Source organism: Enhydra lutris, unplaced genomic scaffold (assembly GCF_002288905.1).
Source record: "Enhydra lutris kenyoni isolate GAN:26980312 unplaced genomic scaffold, ASM228890v2 scaffoldscaffold1, whole genome shotgun sequence".
In the NCBI taxonomy this organism is placed as follows: domain Eukaryota; kingdom Metazoa; phylum Chordata; class Mammalia; order Carnivora; family Mustelidae; genus Enhydra; species Enhydra lutris.
Genome location: NW_019154085.1, coordinates 98820695 through 98845356, shown reverse-complemented (window position 1 = coordinate 98845356; position 24662 = coordinate 98820695). Strand labels below are relative to the sequence as shown.

The window sequence follows — 24662 nt, the reverse complement described above, 5'->3', positions numbered from 1 at the left end:
GATTCCCTGCCCTTCCCTACCACGTGAGGGCACAGAGAGAAGGTGTTGGCTGTGAACTAGGAAAAGGGCCCTCACCAAATTACAACAACGTCAGTGCCTTCATCTTGAACTTGGCAGCCTCCAGAGCTATGAGAAATGAATTTCTGTTATTTAAAAGCTACTCAGTTTGTAGTATTTTGTTATGGCAGCCTGAGGGATTAAGGTTGCTTTCCCTTTGGGCCACTGTGAGTAGTGCTACCATGAACATGTGTGTACCCATACCCAAGCTTTCTCTTCCTCAGGGAAAACACTACATGTGGCACACTGCAGAGGGCTTCCACCTGTCGACATCATTGTTGTGCTGTTCTGTACCCACTTCGATGACCTTGATGGCATCAAGTTTGTGTGGCTCTCATTTTCTCTTTTGAGGTATGCTCTCCTTTCCGAATGCTGCTTGTTTCTCAGTTTTTTACAGAATTTTGAAAGGTAGAAGCCCTTTCTTCGTTACTTCTCTCCAGTAGTCTTTAGTGAGGCTGAGATGCTAGAAATGAGACCAATACAAGGTTTTACTTAACATTGCTCCTCTTTTCTGCAGACCAAGTCTTTCTTACAGGGCCACAGTCGTGTTCCCTGATTATTTGTTTCTTAGGATGGACCATTTTCCAGGAAAGCCTCAGTCTTCATGTACCTGTCACTGATTCCCAGATAATCACGGATGCCTCTTAGACTCAAGCTTGAGCTCCTGTTACACAGAGATAAAAAGATTCACAGTTAAGTCTTCATTAATAGGTACATAATGTGCTGAGATAACTTGACTATAGCAAACACATGTGGCTGTTTATTCAGATATGTCTACTGGTCATGGTCACAAATTTGACAGTTTTATAAAAGGTGGAGCCTAATTCCCATACATTCTATCCTCTCCACTTCCCCACCCCTCTGGTATATGAGCTGGACTTGGTGATTTTTTTCTAATGAGTAGACAGTGGTAAAATGATGATGTGGCTTCCAAGACTAGGTCATAGAAGATGTTGTGATTTCTTCCTTGCTCTCCCTCGTACTGCTTGCTCTGGGGGAAGCCAGCAAGGCACCATGTCAGGAGGACACTTAAGTAGCCTGTGGAGAGGTTCACCAAGGGAGGAAGTGAGGCCTACTACTAATTAGCAAGGAACTGGGGCCTCCTGCCCTAAGCCATGTGAGTTAGCTTTCTTAGAAACATAGCCACCAGCTCCACTACAGCCTTCAGGTGATGGCAGCCCAGCCACCATCTTCTGGGCTGCAACCTTACGAAGAAACCTTGCGCCAGAACCACTGAGCCAAGCCACTCCCAAATTGCTGACCCAGAGAAATTGTGAAGTAAATTTTAAATCTATTAAGTTTTGTTACACAATAATATATAATTACTATGTTTATTGAAAGAGCTGGACTTTGCAGGATACGAACAGAAAATAACATTATTCTTTCTTGCCTTTTTCCCTAATAAACATGCTTTCCTGCTTTGTTCTTTGCTGCCCATGATGAAATAATAGGCATGCTGCTTAGCTTTTCTGGATACTTTTAGATATTAAAAAGACCATTTTTGTCTAATAATCGTATAATTTGAGCTAACATTCAATTTAAGTTTCACTCTGTTACCAACTCAGGGATATATTTCAAGCCTGAAAGCCTGTCATTGGGAGGGAAGTGTGGCTGGTTTCTTTATTTCCCATCTTGTTCTACTTCCTCTCCCCCACTTCCTAGGCTAGCCCTAGGATGCCTCTGTGGATAGGGGGTGGGATAGAGGAAGGAAGCTCAGTAAGGAAGAGAAAAGGTCTTACTTGATTGGTTTGGCTGTAATATGACATCATGACATTTGTGACTTCTGGGAATGGTACAGTAATAGAGTCTGCCTGTGCCAACTTGCAAGAGCTAATGGTTCAATGTTAAGCCTAGCTGTCATTAAAAATTAAATTATATATTAACCTATAATTAAATAAATGTTTTAAAATAAGATAAATACTCATCATCTCTTAGTTAATTAACTACATTTTACTATCATCTATGTTCTTGTCTTGAGTTTACTTATGTCTACTGCATCTGTTTGGTAGAAGTACTTTATAATGATGTTCTACAGTGCGTCCTTTCCTAACATCACATAGATGTCACATGGGTAGCCTGTTCGGTGTGCTGGGAGTCTGGAGCCATGGAATCATACCATGGAAGTCAGAAATGCTACAAATCTCGACCCTTTTTCTGAAGATCTATTTGTTAAACCTTTGCCAGAACATCACTGCTGTGGTATATTCCAAATGCAGGTCTTCATCCTCATGGAATGCCTCTGGTGGGAAATGTGTTTCCTATAGTTACTTTGGCATGGTCCTGTCTCATCCACCCGACCACTCGTGATCTTCCCCTGAGCAGTTCTCTGTTAGGGATACCTTATCCCTATAAGCAGCCCTAGTAAATAGTCATCCTTAAAAGTCCCAAATTACTCCTTCCTATGGGGTTCCCTTCTGGCCCAGGAGAAACTCACCTTCTTTTGCCCCACCTCAAAATACAGGCTGTTCCCATGTTCCCATTATCTTGCAGGCAGAGCAGCAAGACTTCTACAGGCTCTAGTGCCTCCTGTCACTCTGACAGCAGTCCGTGTGTTTTGTGTTCCTTAAACTTCAGTGAACATGTGTGAGGACCTTTGAATGATCCGTTGAAGTGCCTGCCCTCCCCTCTTCCCTTGGTTTGCTAGAAGAGGAGAGAAGCATACCTCCCAATTTCCTGTGGAGATGCTGATGGGGATGTTGAGATCACGTGACAACTCTCTTCAAGCAATTATTTTCCCATCTTTTGAATCCTCTCATGGATTCTTAGTCTACATATACAGCCTGGCTACAAGTGGTGTGCTGATGGCAAACTGGAATAGGACACCCTCTTTATCAGTCTCCCATAGACCGACAGTCTGAGACCTCACCTTCAAACTTGACTCTCTTTTGCTACCTATTGTTTATTCTGTATTTGGGGGCCTCTGCTCAAAGCAAGAGAAAACAAGAATAGTTACATCTGTTACATGTGTCTTAGCCTCAGTCTGTTTTTTCTTTCAAATATTCTCCATGGGGAGTTGAGGCAACCCAGGCTGTACATGGGCCACATGGTCAGAGGAAGGGTTCCAGGGACTACGAGGCTCAGGTTGGGTGGTTTACTTAATGTCTAGCAGCAGATGGGAGCCCAGGTGTTGGTGCAAATGATAAGAGAAGAAGCCAAGGCTGTCCTGGATGAGTGGTATCAGATATTAAGTATCAGGAACAGAGTACAAGCCAAAGATGGGAGATAAAAGAACAAGTTAGAAGCTGAGGAGGTCAAGATCATGTTGGGAAGTGAGCTCTCATGAGCTCCTCATTACCATGCTCTAGCCTGTTGGCATGGGTCACTCAGCTGGCCAGGGCCTGGTCAGCTGGTTGAAGGTACAGGGTGGGCATGGACAGTGCCATTTTAAGTTCCTCAGGATTAGTTAGATGGTCTTGAGTTTCTTGTCTAATACCTTGTCAATTATGGGAAGATATTAAAGGAAGTAATATTCAAGTAAGGCCCTTTTCAAAATGAGCATCAGCTTGGTGGCCACCATAGTACACATTCCTAATGGGATAATAGAGAAGTACATTTAGATTCAGTATCTTCTAGCCTAGCAAATACCTGCTCTAATTACATAATCAGTTTTGCCTATAATATGAATTCCTTGAAGGCAGGCTCCTCGCCTTATGCAGTGTCTCCATAGTATGACCATACTAGTAAATGTCTAATGGACAGTAATTTCTGATTTACTAAAAGTGTTTCTTATTTATAATTCTTAGGTTCCATCTTAACAAAATAAAAGTCCAAAGGCTCTGGCCTGGTTTCCAGAGCATGGTACAACTCCAGAACTCACCTGATCTGTCTCCTTTCCCATTGCTTCTTTACATATATGCTCAATCAGTTTTATAACTTGCCTCTGGACATACCTTTTCCAGTTGCTCATGTAGGGGACCAGAATATGCCACCCCAAAATATGCTACTTTGGCATATGGACTATTTTGAGCAAATGAGAGTTAAAAGATGCAGAAAGAAGCCTTCCTGAGGTCTCCTTTATCTGACTAAAAGCTGAAACTTATGAAAAATGAGGACTGCCAGAAATCCCCCTGCCCAGGGCAGTTTCACGCCATGAAGAATATCTTCAGGTCACTGTGAAAGTGGAACTGCACAAACATTTATTCCATTAGTTCCCCTCACATGTTTACTTTCCAATTTTCTAGTGCTTTTGAAAGTTTAAAACTTTTTTCTGTTGTTTTTTCTCCTTAAAATGGTTGTTTTGTTAAGATGCTATATTAGCCCAAGTTCTAGGCACTCCTTTGAGTTCCTCTTCACTGAGGTTTCTCCTGAGTGATGTGTGCTATCCATGTTAATAAACTGCTTTTGTCAATCTGTCTTTTGTCAGTCTAATTTTACAGGGTCCCAGCAGGAGAATCTAGGAGGGTAAAAGGAAAAATAATTTTTCCTCCCCTATACTCACATTCTTTTACTCTCTTAGAAATCATTCCTCTTCCTACTCCCTCATCAAAAGATGGAAGTTCAGAACAGGTGCAAGTTCAGTTTCTACCTGTTCCTAAAGCTTTCTCTATCTAGATCTGCTTGAGGCCATCATGCCTCCAGAGCTCTAGTTCATGCCCTCAAGGACATGGCAATAAATGATTATCAATCACGCACTGTCTTGGCATGCCTATTCTATGGATCTTTAAAACTTTTACTCAAATTTCTGTTGATATCTTGCTCCTCTACCCTGTCTTGAAATGCTTTAAAATCTAAGACTTTGTTGTGTTCAATAAACCTTCAGACCTGAGCTATCTCAGAACCTCTCAAGTTTATGACTCCCTGTAGCATATGATTTACCCAATAAAATGCAGGAAGGGACACATTCAAAGGCAGTCTTTTGTATACAATTTTTTTTTTAAGTTGCAAACCTCAATCCATTAAACTATACCTTGGAAGCAAATAAAATCAAATATTTATTAAACTATGTGCCCAGCATTCCAGTAGGTACTGCAGACAATAGGATACGTAATAGACTTTTGTGAGAGACTGAAAATACAAAAGGACAATGACCAGAGCATATATAAAAATAGAACTCTGGCCCATAACCTCTGCAGCAGTCTGTCCAGAAAGGCAACCACAGTCTCTGTGGCAATTGGCCCAAATGGCCAGGACTTAGATCAGTAACTTCGAGCTCCTTACAATATTTTTGCCCTTTCCAATCTAGGGCCAACTAGAGAAAGGCATTCACTCACTCCTAAACAATCACAAAGAATGTCTTGCTTCTCATTAGCTTTTTTTTTTTTTTTAAGATTTTATTTATTTATTTGACAGACAGAGATCACAAGGAGGCAGAGAGGCAGGCGGCAGGGGGCGGGGGGAAGCAGACTCCCTGCTGAGCAGAGAGCCCTATGTGGGACTTGATCCCAGGACCCTGAAATCATGACCTGAGCCGAAGCCAGAGGCTTAACCCACTGAGCCACCCAGGCACCCTCATTAGCCTTTCTTGTGCCAAAAACCTATCAGCATGTACCTGAAGCATTTTCCTACTGTAAAGCTTTACCCTCCATGACTGCTTCTGGGTCTTGGCCCAATTCAAGTGATGGTGGCTGACCACTTGCTATGGCAAGTTCTGAATAAATATCCTTTGCTTGTTCTCATTTGGGTATTCTTCATTATTTCCCTTTTTGGAATTTATAGGTGGTTTCAATTCTTAACTAGAGGCCCCAGACATTCATGACATAATTATTTATAATTTTACTAGAGATTGAATTTTGAGGTTGGTATACAGGAGAGTTAGGTAGTGACTGCTTTGTACACAGACAATTTTGCTTTCATATTCAAATGTGGCATGTGTTCTTTACAGGAGAAATTGTATTCCCTATATTTCAGGTGTTTGTTGTTTTTTTGTTTTGTTTTTGAGTCAGACTCAATACCTGATGAATCTTAAGGGTCTACTATTTAGAGATCTCAGTGAGGAGTAATCAACTTTGAAGACTGAAAAGGGAATTAGTACAAATAAAAGATCAAACTTTTAAGCCTGTGATACCAGAATAAAGGTGGTACCAACTAACAGAAATGGAGACTTGGGAAAGGAATTAGGTATAAAGGTCAAGAGACAGCCGGAAGTTCAAGCTCATTCAACAAATATTGACTGCCAGCTCCATGCTAGGTACTATTCTAGATGGTGAGGATATAGTGGAGAATGATATTGACAAAAATCCTTGCTTTTGTGGAACTTATACTTGAAAATGCAGACAGCTGGCATCTGGTGCAAGACTTTAAAGTTACAGAGGACTTATCCTTAAGCAAGATATGTACTTGGGGTCCAAAGAAAGGAATGCCTGAGATGAGGATGGTGTCACAGCACAGAAACCACACCAGAGTCTGTTGTCACACAGCAGTACAGTAGAATTTCCTTCTGAGGGTAGTGGGGAAAAATGTAAATGGAAGATTAACCTAGGGTTGGAGACTACTTGAAGAAAGCTGGTCTAAAATTACCTTATCTTCATTGTCACAAGAATATCACAGCATTTGTCCTTTAGCAGATGCTCTGGCAGTAGGTAGTAATAATGGTAACTTGCATTTACATACATTTATAAAGTACTATCATTTACATTATTTAATTAAGAAAAAGCTAACAGTATCTCTATAATTAGAGATGGAGAACTGAGGCAAAATTGAGAGTAGAATAATTCTCAAGATTACATAACAAATAGTGGTCAGATTAAGAATTCGAACATAGTTTTCCTGACCCTTTGATCTTGAGAGGTATTTATACTGCTATTATTTTTTCAGTCTATAGATCATAAATGTAGCATACTATGAGCTTAACACTCTAAAGAATGTTAAAAAAAAAAAAAAGAATAAAAAGGGTGCTGGTAAATGTATGCAACCAAATTTCCCCAGAGTAGTAATTTCAAGTACATGGTTAAGACTTTTCTAATTCTGAATGATAGGCTTCTGAATGATTCATTAGAGGTGCTTGATACTGATCATTTATTAGAAACTGACTGAATCGATACAAAAAATGTGCATTGGTATTGTCTCATTACTTGAATATGTATTTACTTTTAATCAAACAAGAGAAGATTTAAGAGAATTAAGAAATGCACTATATTGCCACTATGAAAGTAGTAAAATTTCTTTGTGCCATCTGAAGATGTTAAAAATGCGATGGTGGTGGATAACTCCAGTTAAATTACAGAACCCTTTAGTCTTGTTTTTGTCTTCTGAATACCAGTGACGACTTTGGCCAAGCATTTCTTCTTACGTGATATTCAAAAGATAGGAAAATATCTATACAGCTTACTATTTTCATTTGCGTTCTATGTGCCACGAATTGATCTAAGCCCTTCACATTTGTAAACTAATGTAATCCTGGCATATATTTACATAGGTGTAATATACATATGAGTGTATATAATAGACAGATGAGGCAGGTACTATCAGTTCCGTCTATGAGGAACCCGAGGGCTGGGGAGGTGCAGCAGCTTTCCCCAAGGGACACAGCTAACTCCGAGAGCTGGGATCTAGTTTACAAACACAAGGTTCCAGAAAGTAAAAATCTCCCATGCCACTCTGGTTTTCGGTCCTCTCCTCGAGAAAGGGATATGGAGAGTTTCGTGCCCGAACTTTGTAGGAAATGGAGTTGTCAGCTTTCTTCCTAGGGCGGGGCCCTTTACAGGCCCGGCCACCTCCCTCGTCCTTCATTCCGCCCCAGCCACCCACTCCCGCTTCTCTCTTCTTCCACCACGCCCTGCTTTACTTCTATCTCCGCTCCTCCCAGTGTCACTGCCTTGCCTGGAGCTCCGCGCCCACTGCCTGACAGCACTCCGCTCCACGCCGCCGAGTCACCCTGGAGACGCGCACACGCGCAGTCCGCCGTCGCGCCGCCGTGACGTAACCCCAGCGCGGCCGGCGTCGGGCTAGGGGGCGGGGCCGCGGGGCTGGCTGGCCGGCTGGGGGCGGGGCCGGGGTCCAGCTCCGGGCCTCCGCGGCCATCGCTGCCTGCGCGGTCCCTTCCACTCGCCGGCTCCCCGCCCTCCCGGGTCGAGCGGGGCCGGGTGGCGTCCGCAGCCTCAACCCGAGGGACACCGCGGCTTCAGGGGCTGGACCTCCCTCCAGCGCAATGTCAGGCACCGCGACAGCTCTGTGAGTCCGAGGCCGCGGCCGTGGCGCTGGGCGGCGGCGGGTCCGGGCCGAGGCCGCTCATGGTGCCGCCACGACACCATCGCGGGACAGGAAGGCCAGGTAGGCAGGCAGGGGAGGGCCCCGAAATTCCCCGGAACCCCCACTGGGACCGAGTGCCCATGAATGGCCCCACACCCAGCTTTGGAGTCGGTGGAAGCTCCCTGGCCGAAGTGGTATTGGTCTCCGAAGGGCGGCGTGAGGGGAAGGCTGACAGGGGCGTGTGAGCCTGGTCTGGACTCCGGACACAAGTGGGAGCTGCTCGAGCGCCGCCTTCGCGCTTTTTCTCACTCCCTGGGGGAGCGTCACGGGTTTAACTTTTTTTTCCCCCCATCAAAAGAAGAGAAGGATTCCTTTTAACAGCTGTTTTCTCACTGGTCTTCGGGGAGTGACTCTTTCGATCTAAAGAGACTAGATGCAGTGACAGGCAAGGGTGGGTGGGGAAGCATGAAATATTCCCTCACTCTACCACGTGAGGCGATTGGAAACGCGCCCCCAAGACTCACAACAAATCGCCTCCTTTCAAACAATTAAACTCCCCTCCAAGAGATCGAAGACCGGAAAAACAGAAACAGGCGCGAGTCTAGACAGTGTGTTTTGGGGTGGATTCCTGTGTAGGGAGAGGCGAATGGAGTTTTTTGAATTTACGAAACTCGAAACTCGAAGGAGCTTTTTTTTTTTTTTTTTTTTTAAACCAGTAGCTGACTACTCTTAAATATTGCCGTTTATTAAAGATTGCTTTTTTTTTTCTTGTACCACGTACTTTTCGGAGTATAATTTGAAATATACAGAGAATAAGGAAGCTAGAGAAGAGTGTCAATTATATTTAATGCATTTGGTATTTTTCTTTCATTTGTTCATTTTGAATTTTAAGAGAAAAAAGAGGTGATAAACCTTTTTTTGAGTGGTTGATGTTTTCATAAGCCTCATTTTATGGCTGTTTTTAGGTGCGCTGAGTTCTTCACCTCCTTATAGGCTCAGATCTGCCAAGTTTTCAGGCATTGCCCTTGAAGATCTTAGAAAGGCCTTTAAAGTGAGGTAAGCCCCACTTTTAATCTACTGTGTGACTTTTCAACAACATTGGCTAACAAATGTCAAATGTTTCTCTTATACTAATTTTCTCATTTTCTACGGTTATTTTTCAAAAATCTTCTCTAATGTGATTTGTATTTTCTAAAAAACAGACTGCAAATGGTGTATGTATTTATCATGAACCGGGTGAATTCCCAGAGCAATGGTTTCACTCAGCGCCGGCGAATGGCTCTTGGGATTGTTATTCTCCTACTTGTTGATGTGATATGGGTCGCATCCTCAGAACTTACTTCGGTAGGTAATTTTTGTCTAGGAATGATATTGCATTGTAGTCCTACTGCTGCTAATCTGTGGTATCTTGATAATCATTTCTATCTCTCATGCTGACTTAAAGCAATAATTTGAATGTTGTTGAATTATTTTCTTTGATAAGTGAATTGATGTCAGTTCTAGTTGAAACAAAAGATACTGTTTTTGTTTCAGGTTTCTTAAGTCTTTTAGGGAGGGTTATTTTAAAAATGAGGATTATTTTAAAAATTCGATTATGTATCTTATTTTCTTTCTAAATTCAATTTCTTTGTTTATAAGTAATATTTTCTAGTGGAACAAGTATCTAGGATGCAAAGCCTTTTGTCACCATTTAGTGGAAAGTAAGAATGTTTTTGAACAGATGGGTGAAAGTGATCAGAGGTTTCATGTACAGGTCACTATAATGCATTTGCATGGGTGCGTACACATTTATACATCTGCTGATTCAAACATTGTGAAATACATGGTATACGGTGATTGCATTCAGTTAAATTTTACTTTTATCAGTGTCCTCTTGATAGTAATGTGTTACTTTGAGTGCACAAGTAGTTTTTCTTTCTAATTATACATGTAGATATTTTATTCTGTTTAGCTAATCTCTATAAAAAGATGTGAAATTTTATTTTCAGAAGTTACTGCTTTTCAACTTACATGTTGTAGTCTTAAGGCTAATATACAAAAGGAAATAGTATTTATAAAATGAATTTAAATGTCAAAAGAAGCAGTTTGCTACTGCTGGTCATTTCACATCATAGTTAAGTAAATAGTTGACTTAACTATGTCATTGTAGCCAATGAGTAAATACTTTTTTCACCGTTTTGGAAGTAGGCTCTGGAATACAACAGGCCATTTATTATTTTTCAATCTTCTGTAACCTTTTTTTTTCTTTAGATGAACATTCTGTAGTTAAACCACAAAAAAATCTCTATGCTGAAGGGGAAGTAAGCTTATCTATAAAACTTTATTTTAATTTTAAATGAATAGTTTGTTTTTTATTTGTCAGGTAATAAAATTTAGGACAGAGAGGATCTCGTCAAATTATAATTTAGCAATCTGTATCTCTTAGTAAGAGGATATTTCATAATTTTGTTATCCAAGAGTATATGTAATATGTCTAATTCTTCAGCCAAATGTGCACATTAAACTTTTGAGATACATTGTGTATTTCAACAAGTGGATCAATCTTTTCATTATAGAAATTTTCTAACATATACGAAGTAGAAAGAATGGTATAATGGATCTTCATATACCTAACAACTATTAAATTTTGCCCAACTTCTCTTATTAACCCTTCTCCAGACATGTTTTCCTGAAGTATTTTAAAGTCTATTCTAGCCCTTGTCAGTTCACCTGTAAATTCTTTCATACTCATCTCAACTGAAAAGGTCCTAATTTTTAAAAATAGAATCACCATGCCATTAACAAAATTATATGTCTAATAAAATTAATTATAATTTTTAAGATCATCTGGTACTTGGTCCATATTCAAATTTAAGTCGCTTTCATTCCTTAAGTATATTCCCCCAACCCCACCTTTTTTTTTTTTTTTAAAACCGTGCTAATGATTTGTTGGAAAAACTGGATCATTTTTCCTATAGGATATATCACACTGTCTTAGTCCATTTGGGGTGCCACAATAAGACTGCCATTAGCCTGTTTGGCTCAGACAACAAACATTTATTTCTTACAGTTCTGGGGTCTGGAGAGTTCAAGATCAAGGCACTGACAGATTAGGTGTCTGCTGAGGATCCACTTCCTGGTACTTGGGTGGCAGTCTTTGTAACTATGTCCTCAAAAGGCCAGAAGGTCAGGAAAGCTCTCTATGGTATCTTTATAAGGCACTAATTCCTTTCATGAGGGCTCTGCACTAGACCTAATCACTTCCCAAAGGCCCCACCTTCTAATATCATCGCATTGGGAGTTAGAATTTTAACATATTAATTTTGGGAGGACACACATATTCACTGCATAATACACATTTCAAATTTGGCTGATTATTTCTTTGGGGTATCACTTAACTTGCTCCTCCTTTTCCCTTATTTCCTATAAAATAGTAGTTAAGTGTAAAGTCCTGATTTGATTCAGGTTCAGTTTTTAGGAAAAAATACCTTGGTCATTAAAAAAAAAAAAACTTGATGGTACTGGATCCTGTAGAGTATCATCATACATTCATGGATTTTTGTGTATTTCATATGTTTCAGACAATTGTAGTTACTCCTTTTGGTACTTAAACTGTACTATCTTTGACCAGTAGGAGCCTCTTCAAATTGTCCTTTCAGTATGACCCTATTAATCTTTAACATCCTTACTTGCTTTCTGGTGCAAGATGCCCCAGGTTCATCTGATAATTTTCTTCCCCATATTTGGACTTGATCATTTAAGAACTCATGGTTTCTTTTATTGCAAGATGATACAGAACACCTTCTGGATTCTATAGGTGCTCATTCCTCCTGGGTTATTTTTTTAGGCCTTTCAGTGTACATAACTAGGAAATTGTTTTTTTAAAGAAACAAAAAAATCATGAATTCTAAGCTAAATGAAGATTATAGGTTTTATATAACTTCCTAGTAACATTAACCTTCACGCAGTTTTATTCATATGCCATTCTGCTTCATTGCCTTTCTTTATGCTGTTTCCTCTGGGCTATTATTCAGCCCTACACATGCAGCTCAAAAATAGCTTCTCTTAGGAATCTTCCACAATCCTCAAAATGGTCTCCCTTTGGTAATCCCATGGTACCGGTACACCCCTGTTGTGGTACTTAGCATATTATGCTGTGTACTTTTCATATATAATGAAAGGAAAGGCTGTCTTATTTTTTCTTAGCTCCTAGCACAAGTACTCTTGCATAGTAGGTTTTTAATGAAGGTGGAACAAAATTTTTTTTGGAAGTTGATGCTGCATTGTTTGGGAATATTATCCTTTGTATACAAGCAAATATAATATTGAGAAATGAGTATAAAGTATTTTTGTAATCTCTTCTGATCTTCCCTTCCACATGAACTTCTAGAGTCAAAAATCATGTAATAGCCTTATTTTGTTGGAGATAAGTAATAAGATTTAAGGTCATCTCATAGTTTATGTACATTTTTCCTCTCCAGTATGTTTTTACTCAGTACAACAAGCCGTTCTTCAGCACCTTTGCAAAAACATCTATGTTTGTTTTATACCTTTTGGGCTTTATTATTTGGAAGCCATGGAGACAACAGTGTACAAGAGGATTTCGAGGAAAGCATGCTGCTTTTGTAAGTTTTAAATTTTAAGTATTTGTTGGAGAGGGGATTTAGTTTTTCAAAGTTTAAAGTTACTAGTTTCTTGAAGGACAGTCAGATTCTGAGTGGTTCAGTTAATTGAGGATAGCATGATATAAGAAAAACCTACTTTTGTCCGAAGTTTTAAATTTATTCTTTTAATCAACTTGGTATCATAATTAATATCTTGTGAGAAATCAAAGATACATAATCATTTTCTTACCCTTATCCCAATATCCTCTGGATTGTTAAAAATATTGAACTAGCCCAAGTCATTAATGTGGAGATGAAGATAAAAGTGAAGAGGATGACGACTGTCTGGAGTCTTTGGTCATTTGCATACTAGATGAGTAGCATCTAAATAGTTGTAAAGTTGCTGGTTAGAAGTAAAATAAAGCAAGGTTTTATTTATTAGAATGAAGACAGGCTATTTCAGGCCATCTTTCAGATGTTTGGCTAACCAAATTATATTCTTTCTTTGATGTAACATAACATGCTGATTGACCCTGTTGACAGAAATGGCAGTTTATATAGTGATATATCTTCTAGAAGTAGAAACTAAATTTTTGAGAGTGAAAACTATAGAACTGACTCTTAAATTATTTTCTTTTTCAATTCTTTTCCCTTTTTTTAAAAAATTGTGATAGGATATACATTACCATTTTAGCCCTTTTTTTCTTGCCCCTCTTTTTTTATTGTAGTAAAGTATATATGACATAAAATTTACAACTTTAACCATTTTTAAATGTATAGTGGCAGATAGTGAACATTTTAAATGTTTATTGGCATTAACTACATTCATTTTGCTATGCAGCCATCACCACTGTCCATCTCCAGAACTCTTTCATGATCCCAAACAGAAACTTTGTACCCATTAAGTAATAACTACCATTCCCCACTCCTCCTAAATACTTTCTTTCTCTATTATTTTCTTTTATGTGTACTTTTTTGTGCATTAAACTAGTAGTATTTCTCGTCTTTTCTAATGAACACTTTTGTTTTTTACTTTGCAAAAGTAATACATACACATTATAGAAATGCATGTACATTACTGAACATTTAGAAAATACAGAGGAACAAAAAGAAGAAAATAGTAATTCTACCATTCTCAAGGAATAACTCCAGAGTATTTTGACCTATATCCTGTCATTCTTTTTCATGTGTGTATTTTTATTTTTTACAAAAGTAAAACTCTACTATTATGTCCTGTTTTACAGTTGGCTTTCTGTTTTTAGTGGTATATCATGAACAACTTTCTGTATAATTTAGTATTCCTAGAACATTTTTTAATATTAAGTTTTTTTAAATTGTAATAGTGATGCATGTTCATTGTTGAAGAGAAATTTATGGTAACATGAAGAATAAGAATAGTCTGTCCGTAATCTCACCATTCTGCAACCACTGTATATATATGACACTTCTGTAGCTATGTGTTTACATGTATATATTTAAAATTTATAGTAGAAGTCAATTTAGTCTATATCATTGTCTAACTTGATTTTACCTTCTACTTAACAGTCTATCATTAATACCTCTCCAGGCTAATAAATAAACGTCTGCTACTATGTTTTCTATTTTATTTAACTGTTCCTTGATCGTTAGATTATTCCCACTTTTTCTTTTGCTATAAGTAAATAGGAATATCTTTATACACATCTATAGTTATTTACTTAGGATAAATCTCCAAAGTGTAATTGCTGGATAAACAGTAATGCCATTTTTCGGGTTTTTGCTTCCTATGCTAAATTATAGTCTGTAATTCATATCTCTTTTAGCAGTTCATGAGATCAAAATCCTTATCACAATCCCTATGTTTACCAGTTTGATAGGTGAATAATGATATTTTGTTTACTCTGCATGCTTTTGGTGTTTTTTAATATATTTATTGCACAGTAGAAATCTTTTTGGAGTTGTCTATATCTTGTTCATTTTTCTACATTGACTCTTTATTGACTTACAGGAATTCTTTTAAGAGCACGGGCTCTGGTGTTTGAGTTTTGTTCTTTCATTTGCTGATAGTATGACCTTGAGCAAGTTATTAAACCTTTTTAGACTTTAAACATGGATAATAATAGGGTAGCTGTGGGTGAATAAAAACATGCTTGTACAGCACTAGCGTAGGGTTTTCCAAGTGCAATCCAGTCCATTAATCCATTTAGGGAGTTCTTGATGTTAATACTATTATCATGATAACACTAAGAAGTTATTTCTCTTTTTCACAAACCCACTCATCCTTTACCTTCTTATCTGAAATGTTACAATAAATGGTATTGTGCAGAGGTCATAAATTTTGTATTTAGCTTGACTTTGGTTTTAATCCTGGCTCTGTTACTTAGATGAGATCTCTCAGCCTATTTCTTCTTCAGTAAAATGAAGATGATAATACCTACTTTGTGTAATTGAATACTTGGCCTTAGCTGCTATTACGATTAATATAATTATTTCCTTATAATACTCCGGATTTTTTATTCTGTTCCTTTGAGTGTGACTGACAACAGCCTTACTTTATACCATGGATTTAATTGAATTTTATGTCCTGTTATCTGTAGTTTGCAGATGCTGAGGGTTACTTTGCTGCTTGCACAACAGATACAACTATGAATAGTTCTTTGGTAAGTGCTTTTTTTCTCATCAGGAGTGGAACGGGTGCAGTTGAGCCATGATAGGAAGGACTGAAATAGCTTTATAACACCACTGTATTAGGATGTAGATATATCCTAATATTGGGTGCCCGCCATAAGAATTGTAATATGGTACTTTATTTCTCGGGCCCCAGAAGTAAGCAATTCAGCCCTGTAGGAGAGAGGGGAAGGGGACATTGATTAAGGAGTGAAAATCCTAAGGGACAGTCCTTTGTCCTTTGTTTCTTACTAGGTTCATCACTTTGTGTTCATTTTTATCATCACTTAGGAGCAAATACATTTGTTTGACACTGAGAATATATAAGCCGGTTGTTCATTTGTTCCATAGATTTTTTCCACAAAATTTTAAGAGCACTTTTTTTTTTTTTTTTTTTTTTTTAAGAATTATTTATTTATTTTAGAGGAAGAGGGAGAGCAGGAGGAGGAGGAGCTGAGGGAGAGGGAGAAAGAATCTCCAGCAGGGCTCTGGCTCATGACCCTGAGATCATGACCTGAGCCTAAAGCAAGAGTTGGATATTCAACCAACTGCACCTTCGTGGTGTTCCCAAGTGTTACACACTTGTTCTAGGCTCTAGAAATATTCAGCTTATGCCCTAGTATTTGAGAGTGTGTGTGTGTTCAGGGAGGGCAGAAGAGACAGATAATAAGTAGTGAGCAAGTAAAGTAATTAACATATTTACTTATTTTAAGCATTTCTAATCCAGTTTGAGAGAAAGTATTTAGAAATCTTTTTTTTTTTTAGACCATACTTAAGGCTTCTCTTTTAAGATGTATTGTTCCTAATGTGGCATTCTGTCTGAGAAAAATTTTAAAGTTACTCTAAAGTTTAACATCAGTTTATTAAACCATTAGCTTCGTGGCCTTATTGTCAGTGCAATTTTTTGCTTGTTTGTCTGGCTTTTAGAACTATAGTTGCATCCAAGGTAGGTTACCAGGTATTGTAAAGAGTTTATGAAGCTTAGCGAAAGTATCATTCCATTTCTCTGGGATCTTAAGAATCAGAAAAATTAATATCAGTTGTTTCTATCAGGGTAGAAGGCAGAGTTGAGGTGATAGACTATTCTTCTACCTACTCTAATACTAATTTTTGCTGTTATCAGTAATATGGGTATGTCACATCTTTCTGGGCCAAATGCTATAATGAAAAGTTCAGTGTAACAAAGAGACTGTCAGTTTTCAGATCCTATTGCCTCTTCACTTAACTGCATAGTTTTTATTGGCAGAGTTCTATACCGAGAGCTAAAAGAGAATTAAATAGAAAACATTATCTGTTAATTTAAGAAACAGCTTAGTTGGACAATCATGCCTTAAATATAGATCATTTAAAGAACATATGTAAAAACAGTAGAGGAATTCAGAACCACTTAAAAACATAGACCTTTAGAGCATGGTTAGATAAACCTGGCAATTCTGTTGTCTACCACTTGATTATTTTATATCTCTGTTTCTAGGAAAGTTTTTTAAAAATGCCATTTTATGAGGTTGTTATGAGGACTAATGAGAAAGACATGTTTAACTGCTCTGGACTTCGTAACTGGTACATTGTAAGAACTGATAAGTGGTAGCTGTTTTTTTCTTGTCTGTTAATCCTCTAATGGTTTTCAGGACTCTTAATTTTTAGTTGAATATTTAGTTGAATAAGAGAAAACATTTGGCAAATACACATACATATTAGATCTTGCTTATCTCTTCATTGTCTACCTTCCCCTTTAAACTCTATGATCATTGAGGACAGAGACTTTGTCTTTTTTCAGTCTTATATCCCCAGGATCTAGAACAGTTTCTGACGTAGTAGAAGCTCACCATGTATTTGTTAAAAGAATAAATGAAAAGGAATTAGAGCTAATCTGTTAGCTTGAGAAGGAGATCTGTTTTTATGACATTTAATTGTTAAATATAACGTACCAATGCTCTTCCAAAACATTTCAAGAATATTCTGCTGTGGTGAACAGCAGAATATGGTGGTGAACAGCTGTGTTTTGAGTGGTATTTATGTCTACATTCCATCAACTTAAATTTTAGCCAATATATCAGCCATTTTACTTGCTGTTTATATTTATTTCTGTTTTTGTTACATTCTAGAGTGAACCTCTTTATGTTCCTGTGAAATTTCATGATATTCCAAGTGAAAAACCTGAGAACACAAACATTGATACTGAAGAAAGTAAGCAAAACTTAGAATTTTATAACTTAGAAATGGGAGGAGATTTTAGCTTCATTTAAGCCATCCCCAGACTTAGTGATTTTGTGGGGTGGACTTGGATCAACTGGCATTTCTTCTTTTCCATGTGGTATTGGCTTGGCCTCTAATCTTCCAGAGTTTGACTGGAAGTTTTTATTTAAACTAGAAATAATTTCCAAATATTAGAAATCTCTGTGGTTTCATCATACATATATATACATATAAATATATAAAACATATATATTAAAATGAGTAAGATCCTCTTCAACCATGCCATTTGAGACTCCTAATAGCAAATTATATGAGTTTTGTTGGTTCTGTGAATTGAGTAAAGAGTATCAGCTCCAGCATAAGTGCAGTATTCATCCATAATACTCTCCTGCAAAGAATAGACCTCTAGAGGAATGTTCTGCATGCTTGACCAGGAACATAATTCTCATAAGTTGGCTTCCTATGAAGAAAAATCCAAATAAAGTTTTACCATAAATGCTAAAATAATAACCATACTATAATTCTGATCTAGGCAATTGTGTATGTACACAGTTGCAGAACCCTTTTTTGAATACTGGTCTCATTTTAAAACCTTTAAAACCTTTTTATAGATGAAAATGTTCTTCCCGTTAACTCTTTGAGCAGAACTGCTTCAGGTAATAATATAACTCTGGTTTTCTTTGCTGTGCAAGTCTGATCATATGTGGATTAAAGAATATGCATTTATCAGTAAATTAAAACTTGTGACTTTCATTGGATGTGAGGGGAGATGTTAATAATTTTGTACTATACTTTTCCTTTTAAGCTCCCAAAAAGTCTCGTGTAAGGTTCAGTAATATCATGGAGATTCGGCAGCTTCCATCAAGCCATGCATTGGAAGCTAAGTTGTCTCGCATGTCACATCCTACTGTGAAAGAACAAGAATCCTTATTCAAAACTGTGGGAAAACTTACTGCAACTCAAGTAGCAAAAATTAGCTTTTTTTTTTGCTTTGTGGTAGGTCTTCTCTTTATTATATGTTTAGAACTTGAATTTTAAGACAATATATGTGCCAGCAGTATGCTATTGAAATGTAACACTGTTAGGTTGCTTAATTGTGACTTTAAAAAACACTGTGGACTTTGTGTATCAAAGTCAGTATCTGCTTATCATACCTCAAAGAAGTCAACCAGTACTCTTAACACAACAACTACTTAGATATATTCAGAATTTGGCATTGCTTCATGGTCAGGATAACTACTAGTTGTTTTACACTATGATATATACAAAGGCTAGTAAATATCCAGGTAAGAGTTTAATGTATGCATTGATTTTGTCAAATAAGTGGCTTTGTAATTGTATAAATCACAAGATTTATAATTAATTTAATTAATTACTTTAATTGTAATTAACTAATTTGTAATTTGTGGTCAATTTAATAAATTAATTTAATTGTGATTAAATTTGTATAAAGGTGGTCAAATATTTTAGCAAGTATTCATAGTAAACATTTCTACAGAATTCCTTATGTTGTTAATATCTTTCCTATTATATTGATAAACTGAAAATGTGCTGAAGATTTCACATAGAGTAATCATACAGGAAATATTATTTTGGAATAAGCTGGGATTAGACTTGTCTGAGTTTGTGAAAACTGAAGTTTAGAATTTGATAATGGATTTCAGGGCTCTCTTCTATATATGTCATTGGGAGCAGTCTAATCCAAGGTTGTTTAGTATGAGCCTTTAAGATTTAAATTTGTACTGAGCTTATTTAAACACCAGATAATGCAGTACTAATGTCAATATCATTAGCCTGATTATAAGATTTTTTTACTTCATAGTTTTGTCTCATTGCTGAGCCCATTTTTCTCCATCCTCTTCCAGAGTAACATCTAGTTGAGTGTTACCTTGATTAATATATTCACCAGTACAAATAAAAAATCATTGTGAGTTAGAATGATATATATACTAAAATTAATTTAAAGGCTCATAGATTTGGATTATGCTGTTAATTATTTTTTTTGTTTGCTTGTTTTAAATGAATGTGAGGGAAGACTAAGACTTAACATTTGTTACCTAATTTTTGAATGACACTTGAGGTGAAGAATAGTAAAAGCATCTATATAGTAAAAGTTAAAGACAAAGGGGGAAAGATAAGAGATTAAATGGGTAGTGTGTGTGTGTGGTTGAAAGAACCCGGGTGTGGAATGGGAGGATTATATCAGGAACTCGGATTAAGAGGAAGAAAGTTACTTTGAATGAGCACACAATTCATCTCTAGGCAAATTGGTAAAAGGAAAGGCAAAAAGGAAAACCTCCTGAATTAAACAGCTTATTGCCTATTTAAAAGGAAATACTTCCCTTCATTGTATAAAGCAAACTTTTTTCCAACTCACAACTCTGAGAGAATGTTACATAAATACATAGGTACTATTCCATATAGCATGCTGATTTACAGATACATATGTGCATATAAAAAGCCTTTTTAAAAATTGTGGTAAAATATACATGATATAAAATTTGCTGTTTTAACCTTTTTTTAATTTTAACCATTTTTAAGTGTATAGTTCAGTAGCATTAGGTAAGATCACAACCACCTATCAACAGAACATTTTTTCATCCTGCAAAACTGAAATTCTATATCCATTAAATAACTCCCCTTTCTTACCTCTTCCAGCCTCTGACATCCACCATTCTACTTTCTTTCTCTATGAATTTGATTACTCTTAAGTACCTTGTGTGCATGGACTCATACATTGTTTTTTCTTTTTTTTCTTTTTTTTTTTTTTTTTTTTAGATTTTATTTATTTATTTGTCAGAACAGGCAGAGGGAGAAGCAGGCTCTCGGCTTAACTGACTGGGCCACCCCCGCACCCCACTGTTTTTCATTTTATGACTGACTTATTTCAGCATAAAGTCTTCAAGGTTCATCCTTGTAGCATGTGTCAGAATTTTCTTCTCTTTCAAAGGGTGAATACCATATCACTATATGGATATTCCACATTTTGTTTATTCATTGTTGGTGTGCACTTGGATGCTTCTACCTTCAGTAGTCTTTAAAAAAAAAAACTTTAGTAAGTTACAAGAGTAGAAAATGATGTTAGTCTTTAGTAAAGGCATTTCTGTAAAAAGTCAGAGTAATATGGTCCAGGTATATAGCTTTTTGGAAACCTAACTTAAGAGTGATAAGCTTTGATAAGGTTTAGAACAGTGCTTTTCAACAGAAATATAAGCCTCAAATGCAGGGGTCATAGGTATTTTTTTTTAATTTTCTACAATTAGAAAAACATTAATTACATTTTAAAAATGTTTAAAAGAAATCAAGAGAAACAAGTGAAGTTAATTTTAACTATGTTTTTATTTAACCCACTGTATGTAAAATACTTCAGTATGTTATCAATATAAAAATTATTGATGAGATAGTTTTTATTTTTTTAGTACTAAATATTCTAAGCATTTCATTTTCTACTTTAGTTTCCATTTCATTTCAGTTTCAGTTCTTATTTCAATTTTAGTCGCTAAACGTTTCAATTCAGACTAGCCACATTTCAGTTCTTTAGTAGCTACATGTAGCTAGTGGCTAGTGTATTGTGCAGTGCAGAGCAGGAGTTAATACTTCCTGTATTTGCCAGTCCTCCTTGAATATCTTTTGTCTCATGAGGGCTTATGATGTTTTAATTTTTCTCTGTAGAATATAGTTTAGGTCATAGAATGCTTACCTAGAATATATATATATATATTTTAAAGATTTTATTTATTTGAGAGAGAGAGCATGAAAGGGGCGAGGGGTAGAGGGAGAAGCCAGCTCCCTGATGAGCAGAGGGCCTGATGTGGGACTTGATCCTGGGACTCCAGGATCATGACCTGAGCCGAAGGCAGTTGCTTAACCAACTGAGCCACGCAGGTGCCCAACCTAGAATATTTTTTATGATAATTTTAAAATAACTTACCACTCATGAAATAATGAAATATATAAATTATTTGTGATATATTGTTTATTAATAAGTGGTTGTCTTCAAGTGTGGGATAGTGAAGGGAAACATTGTAAGGTTAATTTTTATTGGAAGGTAATTGGGATGGGTCTAATTTTGTAATGAGAGTGCCTTGGGTTTGAGAACCAGAGAATGGGGAGAAGTATAGGATAGGAAGGTCTTTCTAGGAAGAGTTTCTAAATAATGATGTTTTCTTATGATTTTTGAATGACTGCTACCTGAATGATCTGTCTTTATTTCTTTATCGTGCATTAGCTGAGACCAGTGGGATTGTTTTGAAAATGAGCACAGTATTTATGTGTTATAGTGGTAGGGAAAGTGAGTCAAGAAAGCTAATTATCTGAAGGGTTTGAAGAGGTGGGGGGGGGTGGGAGGTTGGGGGAACCAGGTGTTGGGTATTAGAGAGGGCACGGATTGCATGGAGCACTGGGTGTGGTACAAAAACAATGAATACTATTATGCTGAAAATAAATAAATAATTTGAAAAAAAAAGCTAATTATCACCCTGTACCTATTGTCTGTTCTTGTAGATAGATCTCCAAAAGATAATTAGAAGCAGAATCTTCTACCTTTTTTCTACCACTTCATATATGTTTGATATTGCTCATCTTAGCAATTGCTACCTCATTTTCTTATTTAGAAAGTCCAGTGAAGTTATCTGGGAAGTTGGAGGACTACAGGTGCCATCAAAATCACTTTGCTATAGTTTTACTCTGGCTTTTGCCTTGAGTACTGTGTAGACTAAATGGAGTCTATTAAACTCAGCTATCTGCTACCTTTTAGTAGTGCTCTAAGATCGTATTTCTTTGTTGCTTCGTTGAAGTGTCTGTACATATTTTAATATTTGAGAATTTCTCCAAATTTAAATTTTGTTTAGATAAACTTTAGTAGAATGCTAGAAATGCTTGGATAAAGCAAATTTTAAAGTTGAGTTGATTCAGTTTTACCCTTATTTTTTAAAAAACTGAATGCTAATTTTAACAAACTGTTATTAATTTCTTAAGGGATGAATAGCAAAGATCTTAAATCTAATTATAAATGCCCTCTTTTTAAGTCAGTGACTTTTCAATAGAAGGCGACTTCTAGAAGCTCTTTTGATAAAATATTTAGGGGGGTAAAAGAGGGACCTATAAATTATGACAGATACAAGCATGTCATTCATTAGGTTTCACTTTGTTTTCTTTTTCTTTAGTGGTTTCTGGCAAATTTGTCATATCAAGAAGCACTTTCAGACACACAAGTTGCTATAGTTAATATTTTGTCCTCAACTTCTGGTAAGAAATTTGTCTTTAAAATCTACATTATAAATTGAAATCTATTTCTGTTATATCTATCTATCTATCTATCTATATTCGGCTATATATATATTATATATACACTCTGTTTTTAATATATATATACACACACACACGCATATACACATTTTTATCTTATAAATTATTACATTTATTCTGATGTACATTAGTGTATTGTAACTATATAATATTGGTGGTTTTATGCTGCAGCTTTGTGCTATTTATATTCTTTGGTTATTTTATGTTTTTTTTTAATATAAAAACATATTAAGGTTTTATAGGCTAGTTCTTTATATTATAGTCATTCCTTTCACATTCTTTCTGAAGATCTTTTTCTAGACCCTTTGACTAAATGTAATTGCTTATTTCAGAGCCATAATTTACCTTATGAAAGATGTTTTATTTTAAAAAATTGAATTACCTTCCAAATCTGGGAGAGGAAAAGTATTTTTGAAGCTATAAAACTAACCTGAGCACATATGCTTGACTATGATGAGGTCATAATGTTACTCTGAGTGCTCAATTTCACTGTCTTACTATTTTAAAGTAAACGGGGCTATACTTAATCTGTATTGTTAAAATAAGCATGGTTTAGTTTAAAGGCTGTTTTTGACAGTATTTAAACTGATGTATCTTTTTTCCTTGTAGGACTTTTTACCTTAATTCTTGCTGCAATGTTTCCAAGTAACAGTGGAGATAGATTTACTCTTTCTAAACTATTAGCTGTAATTTTAAGGTAAGAATATAGCATAATAGCTAATTAATTCTGTTTAAAAACGTAATGTTTAAAAAATTTCTGATCGTGACATAGGATAGTTCGTATTATAGTGTACTGTATAGGCAGAGAAAGATAAGAATAAAAGAAGGTTTTGTATGGACAGCATGCTACTCAGCCTGTGTCACATCCTTGACTAGTTTTCTAGATGTTCCTGGGGAGAGTAACTGGAGGGAGGGATCCCAAGGCGCTCCCATTCATGGGAGGACAGATGGTATAATACTATGTATTGTACTGGTGCTTACATTTAACTTAATGTGGCAGCTTGATCCTCATTACCTCCAAGTTCCTTTTTCCTTTTCCTAAAACAAGTTACCTTTTTGTTTTTGTTTTGGGTTTTACTTCTACTTCTGGAAGTCACATATGCAGTCTTTCCTGGTTGGCTCAGCCTCAAGTGATCTTTCAGTTATTTTCTATATAAATCATTTGGCAACTTTGCATTACTGTATATCATCAGTATCCCATCAATAACTGTATTTAAGTCTTTTATTTTTATGTAACTTTGTGTTTGTCTTACTTTTCTGTGGATTATAAACCTTTAAAGGCCACCGCCTTGTTTTATACTTATTTTTGCCACCAACAGTTTAGCCTCGGGCTTTGCTTACCAGCAGTACTCAAAAAAGATATGTCAGTTTGGTAAAGCTGTTGTTTTACTGAGAAAAAAATCAGGAATCAGAGAAGGTAGCAGAATGATTTAATGGAGAAAGTAATGTTTCTTAGCTGTCAGAGCAGGATTTGAATCAGAGCTTTGTTCTTTGTTTCTGTCAGTTCCCTTAAATTCTCTGAGAGGGTTCCTTAGGTGAGAAAATGATGATAGTATCTACTTTCCAGACTTGTTTTAAAGTTCAGAGGGAATGTATGTAAAAAATTATGATAATGGGAACTGAGGTACTCTTATTTTCATGTGTTTCTCCTTCATTGATATAACCATGGTAGTTTCCAAGGTTAGACTGGTTGACTAATTTACTATAACTAATTTATTATTTAGATTTTATGACCAATAGAAGTTT

The 24662-nt window shown here is 36.5% G+C and overlaps 1 protein-coding gene across 3 annotated transcripts in view; it reads left to right on the top strand.

The window, feature by feature from the left end:
- The window catches only part of LOC111144095 (solute carrier family 35 member F5), a 93654-nt gene that overhangs the window by 48462 nt on the left and 20530 nt on the right, over nucleotides 1-24662 (top strand). The window contains exons 1-9 of one of the 3 annotated variants that reach the window (XM_022498221.1): nucleotides 8000-8265; nucleotides 9150-9240; nucleotides 9387-9528; nucleotides 12645-12788; nucleotides 15344-15406; nucleotides 17519-17600; nucleotides 18415-18605; nucleotides 22775-22856; nucleotides 23526-23613. In XM_022498221.1, the coding sequence (XP_022353929.1) occupies nucleotides 8226-8265; nucleotides 9150-9240; nucleotides 9387-9528; nucleotides 12645-12788; nucleotides 15344-15406; nucleotides 17519-17600; nucleotides 18415-18605; nucleotides 22775-22856; nucleotides 23526-23613 (923 nt within the window). In that variant the 5' untranslated portion in view covers nucleotides 8000-8225. Of the gene's footprint in view, nucleotides 1-7999; nucleotides 8266-9149; nucleotides 9241-9386; nucleotides 9529-12644; nucleotides 12789-15343; nucleotides 15407-17518; nucleotides 17601-18414; nucleotides 18606-22774; nucleotides 22857-23525; nucleotides 23614-24662 lie in introns of those variants that run through there. The other 2 variants (XM_022498229.1, XM_022498238.1) reach the window with 2 other exon arrangements.